Source organism: Cupressus sempervirens, chromosome 4 (genome assembly GCF_028749045.1).
Source record: "Cupressus sempervirens isolate cs-2001-9-10 chromosome 4, ASM2874904v1, whole genome shotgun sequence".
NCBI classification, from domain to species: domain Eukaryota; kingdom Viridiplantae; phylum Streptophyta; class Pinopsida; order Cupressales; family Cupressaceae; genus Cupressus; species Cupressus sempervirens.
In genome coordinates this window covers 433,152,193-433,165,747 of record NC_143121.1, presented here as the reverse complement: position 1 = coordinate 433,165,747, position 13,555 = coordinate 433,152,193, and the positions used below count along the sequence as shown (strand labels likewise).

Below are 13,555 nucleotides of genomic sequence, written 5' to 3'. Positions count from 1 at the left end.
AATTAGTGACAATCTATTAACCACAATGGGTATTCAAGGAAAATGAGTGGAAAAAAGAGACTTTCATGCACTAGCTACAAGACAAAGTAGGAAATCATGGTCACTGCATAGATGCAGAGCATGAAAGAAGAAGTATGGGGAGCATAATCACAATTTTTCCAAAGGAGGAAGGAGGTGCACACAATGCAATACAAAATTTAGGAACTCTAGATTTAGAAAATAGGGATATGGTCAATGTTGGCAAAATATAGATACATATGAAAATTGGTGGAATAAAAACTCTAGCAACATATGAGGGTGTACAAGCAATATCTAGAAAAAGAAAATGTTTGACTCCTCAATTGATGAAGGAACAAACAAAGGCCAAGAAAGTATTGGGTAAGTCATCAAACAACCTAAGTATCCTTATTATTTTAAACAGTTGAAAAACTCAGACGGCAATAACTTAGTCGACCCAAAAATTTTGAAAACTCAAAATCAGCCAAAACTCGAGAAAAAAAATCAATACATTATTGAACATTTAAAAATCTACAATTTCTTTAAAAAAAATTTAAAATGCACATATACACCAAATTTGTAGAACATATATTGATTTGAGATTTCCATCATATATTAATCGAAGTTTTGAATTAAATACATTAGAATTACTCACAACCTCAATCACACAGAACGAAAAAAAGAATACAAAAATGAAGGAGAAAACCTTATTGTCATTTAATTTTTTATGTTTTAAGATATTCGTGGGTTGACATTTTGCTAAGTAAATTTTCAAAGAAAAATGTATGAGTTTTAGTGATTTTGTTCCCTAGCTCTGTGTGAGAATGAAAAACACAACTAAGATTTTTTGGATGATATCCTTTCCTGTAGTGACGGGCCATATGTCGCCAATTTAGCGCTATAGTATAGATATTTTCAACCATGATTTTACATAAAGAACAAATCAAACAAGCAATAGAAAAATATCAAGATACAAGTTTGATAATTAAATGGGTTGGAGGACATATCAAAATTAAGAAGATACATGAATGGTTTAAATCGAGATGGGGAGAGAAAGTTTGATTGAATTTTTTTCCAAATGACTTCTTCATGGTGGTCCTACCTTCGGGGAAGGAAAGAAGAGATATCATAAGATAGAGTTTGCAAATGCTAGAAGGCTATAAAAGAATCATGGAAAAATGGATTCCCAATTTTGACCCATGAAATTATGAGATTAAGGAAAAACTCATATGGATCAAACTGTATAACCTACTAGTAGAATATTGAGATAATGAGATCTTGACAGATATAAGATAGGAAATGTGAACTTCTAAGTATCAAATGGAATTGTTGTAGATGAAGAAAAAGGGAATTATGTTATGTTAAGAATTAATATCTTCCCACTTAATTTAATCCCAAAGGAATTGAAATAAATGCAAATTGCAGAGTTTGGAAGAAAAAAGTGGTACAAAAAGATGCCCCTCAACAAAACCTTATAGATTTTAGTAACGAAAGGGGGTCTTAGACATCCTCAGAAGATCATAAGGAAAACAAAGGAGACATGGAGTCTATTCAACACATTGAGGCATATATAGGAGTAGATGGAAAGGGATTTTATACTAAAAAGCCACATAACATATTTCCAAACAGGTATACTAAAGTGATGGTTAACATAGAATGTACAAAGGAGACAAAAACTAACCAACCAACAATGAAATATGAGACACAAATGGAGGAACAAGTACAAAAATTGACTACTGAGTCGTTAACACCACAATTGGAAAAAACTAGATTTTTAATAGAACTAGTAGCCCTTGAAGCAATTGTGCTTCAATTTAGGTTTGAGGATAACATTGAAAAGTTGGGTATGGAAAATGAGAAGGAAAACCTTATTGAAGGGAAATAGGCTAACACATATCGGTTGGAAGAGGAGGATGCATCAAAAAATCACATTTTGATTGGGAGGATGGAATGGAGGAAGAACAAATAAATATTTGTGAAGAACTAAGCATTGAACAATCCCCCTCGAAATTGAAAAAACCACTTGTAGCAACAAAAAAGAAAAGAGGGACTAAATCCAACAAAGCTAAAATAGCTCTATGAAAAAGTGCTAAAGGAAAAATGAAACCTAGAAATGGGAAGGGATATTCCCTTCCCGAGGAGAAATGGAGCTCATAATATGGAATGCTAGGGGCAGTAACAACCCTGGCAAGCAACACTTGATTAAGCATCAAATAGATCAGAGTAGGGAAAATATTGTACTAACACAAGAGACTAAATGGGATGAGGAAGAAGCCCAAAAGAAAATATAAGCATGGATACAATGGGAAGGATTATTTGTGGAGGCAATCGAAGCATCAAGTGACATTGGAATAATCCGGAATTCAATGACTATTAGCTTCTCACTAGTAATTAGTCAATTATGGAGGGGGATCAAGTGTAGATTGCTGATCTAAAACAAGAAGTTTTAGGTGGTTAATGTGTACAGGCTTATCTCAACACTAGTTAAAAGAATCCTATGTAGGGAAAAATTTTTTTGGTTAGATATACAAAATGATAGATCAATCATAATTGGAGGAAATTTCAATGTCGCACTAGACAACTTAGAAAAGTGTGGAGAATTAAAGATTCTATAAAGAGTACAACAATACTTCCAAGAATGGGTAGACAACAACAACCTAAGGTAAATAGTAACTTACAATAGTAGATTCACCTAGATGAATAGAAGGAAATATTTTTGGAGTATAGCAAAAAATCTGGATCTTTTTCGTCACTAGGAAATGGGATGAGACACATGATAAATTTCAAGCAACAATACTACCATACACTGGGTCAGAACATTTTCATGTGCAATTGGTAATTAATATAGATCACCTGAAAGGAAGGACCCCATTCAAATTTGAAAATATGTGGTTAAGAGATGGCTTCTTAAAATATCTAATCAAGGTTTGGTGGAATAAGGTCATGATGAGAGACACATATAAAATGTATTCTATTTAGCCAAAAAACTCTTGCACACAAAGAGGAAACTCAAAGAATGGAATTAAAAAGGCTTGATGAACATTTTCAAGGAGAAATCTCAAGTGATGAAAGAGCTAAGTAGCCTCAATGTAAAAGTAATTAAGCATGGAATGGGACAAGTTGAATTCAAACTGGAATAAAAACTAAAATGAAAACTCACATAAATAATGAAGAGGGAAGAGATATTTTGGAGATAGATGTCAATATAAATTTGGCTCATGGAGGGAGATAGGAACAAAAAGTTTTTTCATAAAACAAAAATGGTAAATAGGGGAAGAAATCAGATTGAAGAAATAACTAGAGAAGATGACACTTGTACCATCTTAAAATGGAAGCACCCATCATTTAAGACCTTTTAGCTTCTGCCCTTCAGTGATTTTAAGGTTGGTGGATGCATTTGTGCTCAAACAACTATTTATCTTGCTCTTTCTCCTTCTTTCTAGATTTCTCTGTGCATTTTTTGAGACCTCAAGATTATCTCTCCTCGAGAAAATCCTAGTATAGGGTGAGCTAGTCAACCTATACTAGTATAGGTCAATTGGGTCAAGTTGTACCCTGACCTATTTTTGTGTTGGGACAAGTTTTACCTCTGGGATTTAATTTGTAGGGTGACCCAATCGACCTATACTAGTATAGGTCAATTGGGTCGAGTTGTACCCTAACCTATTTTTGTGTTGGGACAAGTTTTACCTCAGGCAATTAATTTGTAGGTGACCCAGTCGACCTATACTAGTATAGGTCAATTGGGTCGAGTTGTACCCTGACCTATTTTTGTGTTGGGACAAGTTTTACCTCGAGGATTTAATTTGTAAAATTTGGTGACCCCATTCGATTTCTTTATTTTCAATCCAAAAAACTAGTATATAAGGAAGCTTGAGAGCCTCATTTTCACATCTACTAGAAATCGCAAGACATATATACATGCATGAAGGACATTCAAGAAAAGATATTCAAGGCATTCTTCAAGCATTCAAAACATTCTCAAGATCCAAAGATCCTTTGGGAGAATTTCCTCTTTGAGATCTAGCATTTTGTTGGCCATCAAAGGAGGAGATCTATATCGTGGCATTCATCATCTTCTTTCTTTGTGCACATCTATACCCATGACTCCATGATTTGGTGGTTGATTAGATCCATTGCATTTGTGGAGATTTCATGCGTTCCTATTCAAGATTCTATTAGGAATTGAGGATATTGTTGGCACTTGGATTTATTGCAAAGATGTTGTATTAGTGATAGGTTTTGTTATTGATGACAACATATATTATTTTGTTTATGACAAACCTAGATTTTGTATATCATAGGCTACCTATCATATCAGTGAGGACAATAAGTGATAGATTTGGATATGCAAGCTTACATTTGTGTAGTAGAATGAGTGTATAAATCATGTCTACATTTGCTATAGTTTATGTGATGTTTTCCATTGAGTTACAAATTGATTAGTGAAGACCGGTAGCATACCAATGTACAAGAAATCATGACAGAGACAGTTACGAATATATTTTCTATATCTTGTTTGTGAATATGGATTAATGCTGGTGACCATGGATGAAACAAGGAGGAGATCAAAAGATTAGGACCAATGGCTCACCCAATCCTTAGACCACACTGCTAAACAATAATACAATGTAAACATGTAAGAGAGAAGGAGAAGAATATATCTATATTTTATTCATCAAAACTTCATACATGTCAGGTTGTGACGACTTTCCGATTGCAACCAGTACAAAGTTTCAAAAACATAATATAATAGTCCTCATACATACATGCAGAATCCTTGATCTCTTGTCTTGTTCACTACTGATCAACTCTCCCCAAACTTAGAACAAATCTACCTATTTATACTAAGCAAAACATCATAAGGAACCTTCTAGATCCAACATAGGAGAATACAATGACCAACTATAGGTCTACAAACATCCCAATGATCAGTGCAATTATTAAATGCATGACCAAAAATTAAATGCACATGTTGGCTTACAAATAAACACTCTGTGAAACCAGAAAACAACTAACACCGAGCAACATAACAACTCAGCAACATAAGAACAAAACATCATTGAATAGATACAAAACAGAAGTCACCGATGCACTCAATGAACAAAGAACACTCTATATTAATCGAACAACTCAATGAACGGAGACAAGAAGTCCATCCAACCAACTGCTAGAACAACTACCAAGTAGAACCACGAAGTAATTGAGCACATCTACTAAGCAGGATTGCTTACTAAACTCGAGATGCTCCTGCATCAATAGAATATGGTAGAAGACTTTTTCTTGAGGGCATGTTCAAAAGTTAGAGGCATTTGGATTATTCTAGAAAGTTTATGTGTAACATACGATGTATTTTACTGGCAGTCGACTGTGTTAATGTAGCATGCAATTTATCCATGAAAGACATAATATTTTCATTATAGCATGTGGGAAATTTAATGTAATGGTTGCATTGATGCTTATGGAGGCATGTATGCCTTAGCATGGTCCTATGTAATTAATTGTACATTGGGGAAGCTCTAACAAACCGACCTAATTAATTATTTGTAAAGGGTATAAAGGAAAGATGGTTCCCTTTATTGGGAGAGATGTATGGTATGCATGGTACGAATGATATGTCTAAATCCATATGATGCAATCCTCAATTTTGGATTATCATAGTAGAGAAGTGATGATGTTGGATGAATGAGTGGAGTTCAAAGTGCATCTTTCTTACAAAAAGAACATTTGGGTTTCTCCTTAGGATAAACCTCCTTGGAAGAGGTGTTGGAAGTCTCATGAGATTCTATCTTGGACTTGGACTTATTCTTCCCTTTCCCTTTGAATGGTGTTGTAATCAATGCATGAGACTTAAGAGTGGAATCATTTTGATGAATTGTCTATTGTTTTCTAGTCAACCTCTGAGAAGATGTCTTAAATGATGGCATGGAAAATGAATAACATAACCCATTGATAGTGATATAAAAGGAAGTTGTAAATATGAAAAGAAACTTGAAAGCCTAGACAAAATCAAGAATGTGCATTCGTTATCATTTTTCTCTTTCCCACAACCTGTTAATTGAGATTCCAAAGGTTTTAACTCAACCAATAATCCTCAATAGTAGGAAATATATCAATAGAAATATATGTCAATTCTACCTCAAGTTACAAAAGTTTTATATCACAAATTAAACTAGGGAGATCCTTATACTTATCTCCTAGATAGATCTTAGCGCAATGCACTCGTCAATGTAGAAGAAAAAATGATTGGAAACATGCATTCTCATCGAGCCCATAACCTCACCACATTTATTCCTATGCACAAACTTTGCATACTCTTTGGTAAAGGTAGGTTGTTCCTCATTCAAGGTAGAACATAAACCCTTTGACCAAAATAGCCTCAAATATCACCTTCAATGTGTGGTAGTTATGAGGACTAAGGACCTCAAATCTTGGTTAAGCCATGTAAGCCAAAACAAAAAAAAAAAAAAAAAAAAAAACATGAGAAGAATAACCAAATAGATAAAAGAAATTGATTTGAAACTCCCAATATATGATATGAAACTGAAAAATGAAACCTCCTCCACAAATTGTACCTCTCCCAATGTTAGTATATCAAAGTTGTCAAGTAAATGCCACAAAAAGGACACTCTTAATAGATAATGTTTGGGAAGAAACTCTCTAAAAAGTGCATAATTGAATGATAGAGTTCCTTAATACATTTCCAACCTTGGAAAAATCATGAAATAAAAGATTGTGGAAATAATGTATGAGCTAAGGAGTCCAAATAGAAGGGTTGACTCCAATAAAAATGTTGATAAATACCAAAATTAGGTGGATTGACCTATAACACAACAAATTTGGTGGAGTCATCTTTCCAACAGCATATGGATTACAAAAATATGTATCCATACCCACAAAGATATGTTCCACAAAAAAAATCACCTATATGGAGCCCAATGAACAAAGAGGGGGTCAAATGAAGCCTATCATGAAGTTGTAGACTTCAAAAGGACGAAGCCATAACGATGCTAACTTCAAGAGAATACATCAACAAGAGCTTGCAAGAATATGAAATCAAAATGATATTGGCGATGCTTTAGTTGATATTGAATTGATTTGATACAATATACAAATGAGTCTTCTTATATAGGAAATGTAGATGAGGTATGTACAACTACCCTTGATACAAACATTAAATGTTTAATATGATATAATAAATATCTAATGCAATATAATAAATGTGTAAACAAATATTGTGAAAAATGCAATTCTCTATCCTCTAGAATGCCACCTAAGATAACTAACTTGATGTCATGTACAATATTAAAAGATAACTTTCTACAAGTGTTATTTTTGACAACTAACATATCTTAGCTGAACCTTAGTAATATTACTATATTTTTTATGTTCACACTAATAATTACCACCTTAATTTGTTGGTTATATTCAAAAATATAAATTGAAAATTTTATGGTTATTTTACAAGAATTCAAAATACACAATCTTTTTGATGTCATGAATTTGACTCAAAATGTATAAAATATACCTGTATATTTTGTGATGGTTGTGAACTGCAACATGTTTGGTAATTCTCCAATATTCTGTTCATACTTCATAAACAAAAATTCAACCAAATAAAAATTATGTATCAAATGAAATGAAATAAATAAAAGGCATTTTTTTGACTCATTTAAAATATTTCAGATCTTCATGTAAGAGTCCAATATAATATATTTAAAATTCTAATAAGTTTTGATATTTTTAGAAATGATACAACAACTAATTTAAACAAGTGAACTTATGTGAAAAAAAATTCCCTCATTAAAAAATAATTATTATATACATCACAAATAACTATGGAAAAAAAAAATCACTCAAAGATAGATGGATATATATTTATAAATAAAATTTAATATTTATGAAGTATAAGTGACAATATTGAAATAACACAAATATTGCGAGTCTTTAATAGACAAAAATGTGTCACATGTAAAGATTCTAGCTTTTGTTGTTATGAACGAGATTATTTCCTATCCATTTTCCCAATTTGTAGCATGACCATAATACAATATCTAACTAGTTTTTAGTGGGACCATTTTGCACATGTTCACATGTCTATTCCACTCAGGGAGTTGGAAATATTTATAGAAGTCTCTTGTATCTATGCATGATCTTATCTTCTAGAATTTGCATGACAATGGATTAAAGAACTTTCCATCATTGTAGTTACTTTATCTCTCAACAATGTCTATGTAAACAAGGTTGTCATATGCACATTTCATTATATTGCATTATATTGCATAGGCCATTCCATTTGCACATCATTAATCATATTGACATCCATTATTATAAATTTATGCTCTTTATTTTCTCTCTTATAGAACGTTATTTTGGTTTTTAAGGTGATTATGAGAGCTTAACTCCTTGAGTGACTCTAACATAGTATCTGAGCTTTAGATTTGTAAATCCCCTCCTAATATTTAACAGTGATTTGTGCTTGATATTTTGCAAGGTTACAAATGCTTGTGGATGTTTCCAACTCATCAAGTTATGTCTCAACTCTTCTCTTACATCAAAGGTGGCTCGGAGAATCATAAAACAATGACAAAAATATTGAATTTGGGGTCTTTTCTTTTTGGTTAGGCATTGAAACTTTTTTTTGGATCATGTTAGTATTAAATATAGAGTGTTAAATTTGGAGGCCAAATTAAATGGCCCTCAACAAAAACTATCTTGAATAATATTGGCCATTGATCATTAGCATATAAAGTGTTAAATTTGGTGGCCAAAGATGATCATTAGGTTTCTCCAATTCGCCTTCTCCATCAAAAAAATTGGATTTTGCTCCTCAACTCCAAAAGGCCAAAAGGACAAAAGGGCACCATCTGAGTGATCCAAGCTCATTTTCTTTTAGTAAAAAGAATTTGGGGGTATAATTTTGAATGATCTTTGATGAGTTCAATTTTGATCAATGCTTTTTTTCCAAAAAAATGCATATTCTTAAAATTATTACTAAGTGGTTCTCATTTCAAGAGGGCTTTAGTCTTGCTCCTATGGTACTATATTTGGATGCTAATATTTTTTGAAAATGCACCTATTGTTTCTATACTTTACAATGGTACAATCAAATTGATCTCATTCTACATAAGAGTTATATTTTGTGCTTGTAGAAATTATGGTATCTACAACCACTAATATATTATGAGGCATAAGGTCTCAAACTCATTTTGTTCTAGGAGTTCTTATGCTTGAGTTATTTGGGAGATTATCTTATGCTTTTGTTGGAATGTCTCTTAATTAGTCTATGGTAAAATTCATTTTGAGGAGTTTATCATGGTCATCGCAAATCATCCATTTGTAATTGAAATGAAAACGAAGAACTATAATGCTTGGTGAGATGGTATTTGAAGCATTTCACATGGACTAACCTCTTACCTTGTATGAAGTGGTACTCAATCACCAAATAATTTGAAGAATAGAGTGGTCTCTTAAGACAAGTTATATGTGTTGAAATTTTGTATTAATGTTCAAACCAACGCAAGAAATATCCTCTCATATTTGAGCTCTCCCATCTATTTTTTGATGAAAATTTGGAGCATGCATGGAGATCTAAATGGTGATCCATTCCAAAATATTATTTTGGATATTATCAATTCTATGATTATGAGTCTTCCATATGATAAAGATACATTAAAAATGTTAAACTATTGGAAAAATATTAAACATGAAAGAATAATCAAATCTTCTAATTCTCGCAACTTTGTGCACTTCGACATTAGCTTATAAATTAAATGTTCATAGTCAAGGTGGTCTTGTGTGGGTACATTATCAGTTGGAGATTATAGAGTAGTAAAATAAGATGGATTGAGATCTCATACCCTTCTTCAACTATTACATTCAATGATACTTGTATTGCTCCTCTCATTCCTACTCGGGATATACATTGTCTTCCTAATGTGATTAATCAAGATGACACCTTGATAGAAATCAAATTTTTTGTAGATTTCCACATTTTATGTTGAAAATTGTGGTATTTCAACCTTGGTTTTTAAAAAGTTTTTATATGTTATTATTTTTTATTTTCACATGTTTATCAACATTTGTGATAATAAATATTTGTGCTCCATAAAAAATGGCATAATATTTTGAATTGGCACTTTTTTCAATTGTTGATGCCTTGAAAGAAAGTTATTAATTGTCAAAATGTGCCAATCTAGAGCTCAAACATGGATAACTTATTTGTTGAACACACCTCCAAACGATGAAAGGGGGTGAATTACCATACACTAAAACTACAACCTTTTTTCTACAAATGCTTATTAATTATTTTATCCCAATGAAATTTTAAGGTGAGACTAATGGGTAGTGAAACAAATTTTGGGGATGTTTTTTCCAAGCCATGTTAAGGGTGGAAAAGAGCACACCTATAAATTCTTTTTTTTAAAATCGCATAACACACACAAATATAATCCGTAATACATATAATTTATGTTGAATTTTGGAGATATTTTCCACAAGTAGTCAAATTGTGATATTGTTATCAAGATTTAACTATGTGGTTTTTGAGTCAAACTCATGTGAGCTTAAGGGGCTTTCTAATGAATGGCTCATAAGGCACAACACTTGGTGAAGGTTTTTGCAAATGGAGTTGCATGCAGAGTGGGTTTAACCATGCAAGGAACCTTGTAGTTAAGCACGCTCGAGCTGGAGTAGTATTGGGATGGATGACCTCCTCCTGGAAAGTCCTTATATAACATTGATTGAACAATTCTTGCTAAAGGAGGGATTAGATTGATTGGAATATTTATGCACTCTAACTTCAAGACCAAAAAGAAGAATGTAGGAAAGGATTTACTTCCATTCCCTAAAGAAGAATGTAGGAAAGGATTTACTTCCATTCCCTTTGTTAATATCTAAGCTATTTTGACAAACCAGTTCTTACTTGAGGCTCAAAGGACCAACCAAAACCAATTGTTAATATCTAAGCAGCACGGATTGAAAATAAGCAGCAACAATTAATTAAGAAAAACAGTACCTAGCTCCACAAATTATTTCCCCACTTTTTATTACTCTCCTATTTTTCCTACAAAACATTTTTATTAAAGATTTTATTTTAGAATGATTTTTACCACAAATTATTTCCCCTCCTTTTATTACTCTCCTATTTTTTTCTATAAATCATTTTATTAAAGATTTTATTTTAGAATGATTTTTAAGATAATGTTAAAAAAATAGCCAAATTCACAAATAAACTTTAGCAGCTGCTTTAAAAAATTTGACCAGCTGCTAGCTAATTGCATAAGAAGAAAGAATCTATGGCCATTTGAATTTGCTACGGTAATCTTCTCTCCCTGGAAATAATCGATTCCGATCTGAAATAATGACCTGTAGAGCGGATTAAAAACTATCGACTCTCTCTCAAAAACAACGCACTGATAATGTTCCTTCTGCTATTATTCTTCTTAACAAAAGAGTAACGTTGAATTTGGACTGGAGAGGCAATGTTTGCTCCTTCAGTTCTGCAAAATCAACGCCAGATCTGTAAAATTTATTAGATACATATTCTAAAATTTTCAGATTTTCCTCGCAGTAAAAGTTATTGTACTAAAATTCATTTGCAAATTCAACGGCAGATCTGTAAAATTTATATAATACTTAAATCTATTTATTCAGATTTACATCGCTGTAAAATTTGTTGCTGTAAAATTCAGTTGCTAGCATTTATTTGATACATACAGTACTTATTCAGAATCTTCTTGCAATATATGGACTCGAATGCAAATGGAATTTTTGCTTCTTTAATTCTGTCGAAATCAATGCCAAGGCTTTTATTTTCCTCTGTACGCTTTTATTTTCCTCTGTACATTTCATTTGCTAACATTTATTGATACATACAGTACTTATTCAGATTATTCTTGCTATATATGGTCTCAAACGCAATGCACTTTTCGTTTCTTTAATTCTATCAAAATCAAAGCCAGAGCTTTTATTTTCCTCTGTACATTTCATTCGACACATGAAAAATTTATTTAATAAGTACTGCGTTTATTCAATTTTCCCTTGTAAAATTAATTCGATGCACACTGCAAAATTTATTTGACACCTACTTCTATTTGTTCAGATTTTCCTCGCCGTGAAATTTATTTGATGCTTACTGTAAAATTCATTTGATACATAGAGTAGTTATTCAGATTTTCCTTGCTATATTAGCTGGAAAAGGAGATTCCTAACCTTGAACTAGCGAATTCGTGGAGCTTTCCAGAGGGCGAGAACATTATGAGGCCGACTTCAACACCGCAGAGTGTAGAGAGCTCGAAAGCTTTTTTCAGCAGTCCGCCTTTACGCTTGGAGAAAGTCACTGCACGATTGGCAGGCTTTTGTATTTTCTCCAGCTGCAACTTTCCCCTCACCATTCTTTTCCTATTTCTATATTTGATTTGAGATGCGGCAGCTGCGGAGAGGTAAAAACAATCAGGGCTTTATATGCGTTCTTATTTCTACATGAAATTTCATATAACTCATAAATTAATCCAGTCATGCAAATCGTCCGGCCTGCAGGGTAAATATTTCATGACGGATTCGCTTACGCCATACGTCCTACCCTAACTCATTTCAATCTTACACGTGTATTATAATGCATTGTTCTCCATGACAGGCCGTATTGATGTCCAATAATCATAGGGCAAATTGACGCACACATTTTTTCACACAATCAGATCCGAGAAACAGCTGTTATGCTTATCCACTGAGAATGATGCACAATTTTTTTCACACAATCAGATTCGTGAAACAGCTGTTATGCTTATCCACTGAGAATTCAAGCGTCAATATGAATTAGTACAGAAAATAAGAAAAATGGAAAAAGACATTAAACAATATAAATTGACAGGGAGAAAAAGTACGAAAAGGGACCACAAATATGTAAAGAAGTGGAAGTGCGCTACTAGCGTGCTCGAAAAGACATGTAATATCGATCCCGGGCTTCCGTTCGTACAAAGATTTTGCGAAAAACGTCCCAGTGATGTAGAAATTCTTTCGCCTGTCAAACAAAACATGGGAGGATAAAAAATGGACGGACTGTAAATTTTAAGCCCGAAATAACTTGGTCTGCCGCCCGTAGCAATTGAAAAAGTACTACGAAGCGTCGAACCTCTAACGTCTGCGTGTCAATCGGGAGAACAAGGCATCTCTTTTCTAATTTCAAAGACATCCAAAATGGCATGCCAGGATACTGTGATGTGTCAAACAATTCAATTCCCAGTACGTTAAAGATCCATTTTTTTGTTTCTGCCATGGGCAGGAAAGTATTCGTGTTAGTGCTAATATGACACTAATTTGACAAATCAAATTAAAGAATTTAGAACTTACATTGTGTATATCTATTTTCCATTTTCTCTTATTTTATAAATGATATTTTGTGATCATTCTTTTGATTCATATTATTTTTTATGGGGAGAAAAATCAATTTTCCTTAACAAAAATTTACATTTTTTTTCCAACAACAATAATGTCATATATTAATGATAGCTTTATTTTTTTCACAATTGGGACAAATTAATTGAAGTTTCTAAAAATA

At 32.7% G+C, this 13,555-nt stretch overlaps 1 protein-coding gene across 2 annotated transcripts in view; it reads right to left on the bottom strand.

The window, feature by feature from the left end:
* The window catches only part of LOC149561870 (MADS-box protein GGM13-like), a 133,913-nt gene extending 121,326 nt beyond the window's left edge, over positions 1 to 12,587 (bottom strand). Inside the window, exons 1-2 of one of the 2 annotated variants that reach the window (XM_089825401.1) lie at positions 12,211 to 12,587; positions 7,526 to 7,589 (exon numbers count right to left, since the gene is read on the bottom strand). In XM_089825401.1, the coding sequence (XP_089681527.1) occupies positions 7,526 to 7,589; positions 12,211 to 12,392 (246 nt within the window). In that variant the 5' untranslated portion in view covers positions 12,393 to 12,587. The remainder of the gene's footprint in view (positions 1 to 7,525; positions 7,590 to 12,210) is intronic. The other variant, XM_089825400.1, reaches the window with a different exon arrangement.
* Between the last annotated feature and the right edge of the window lie 968 nt (positions 12,588 to 13,555).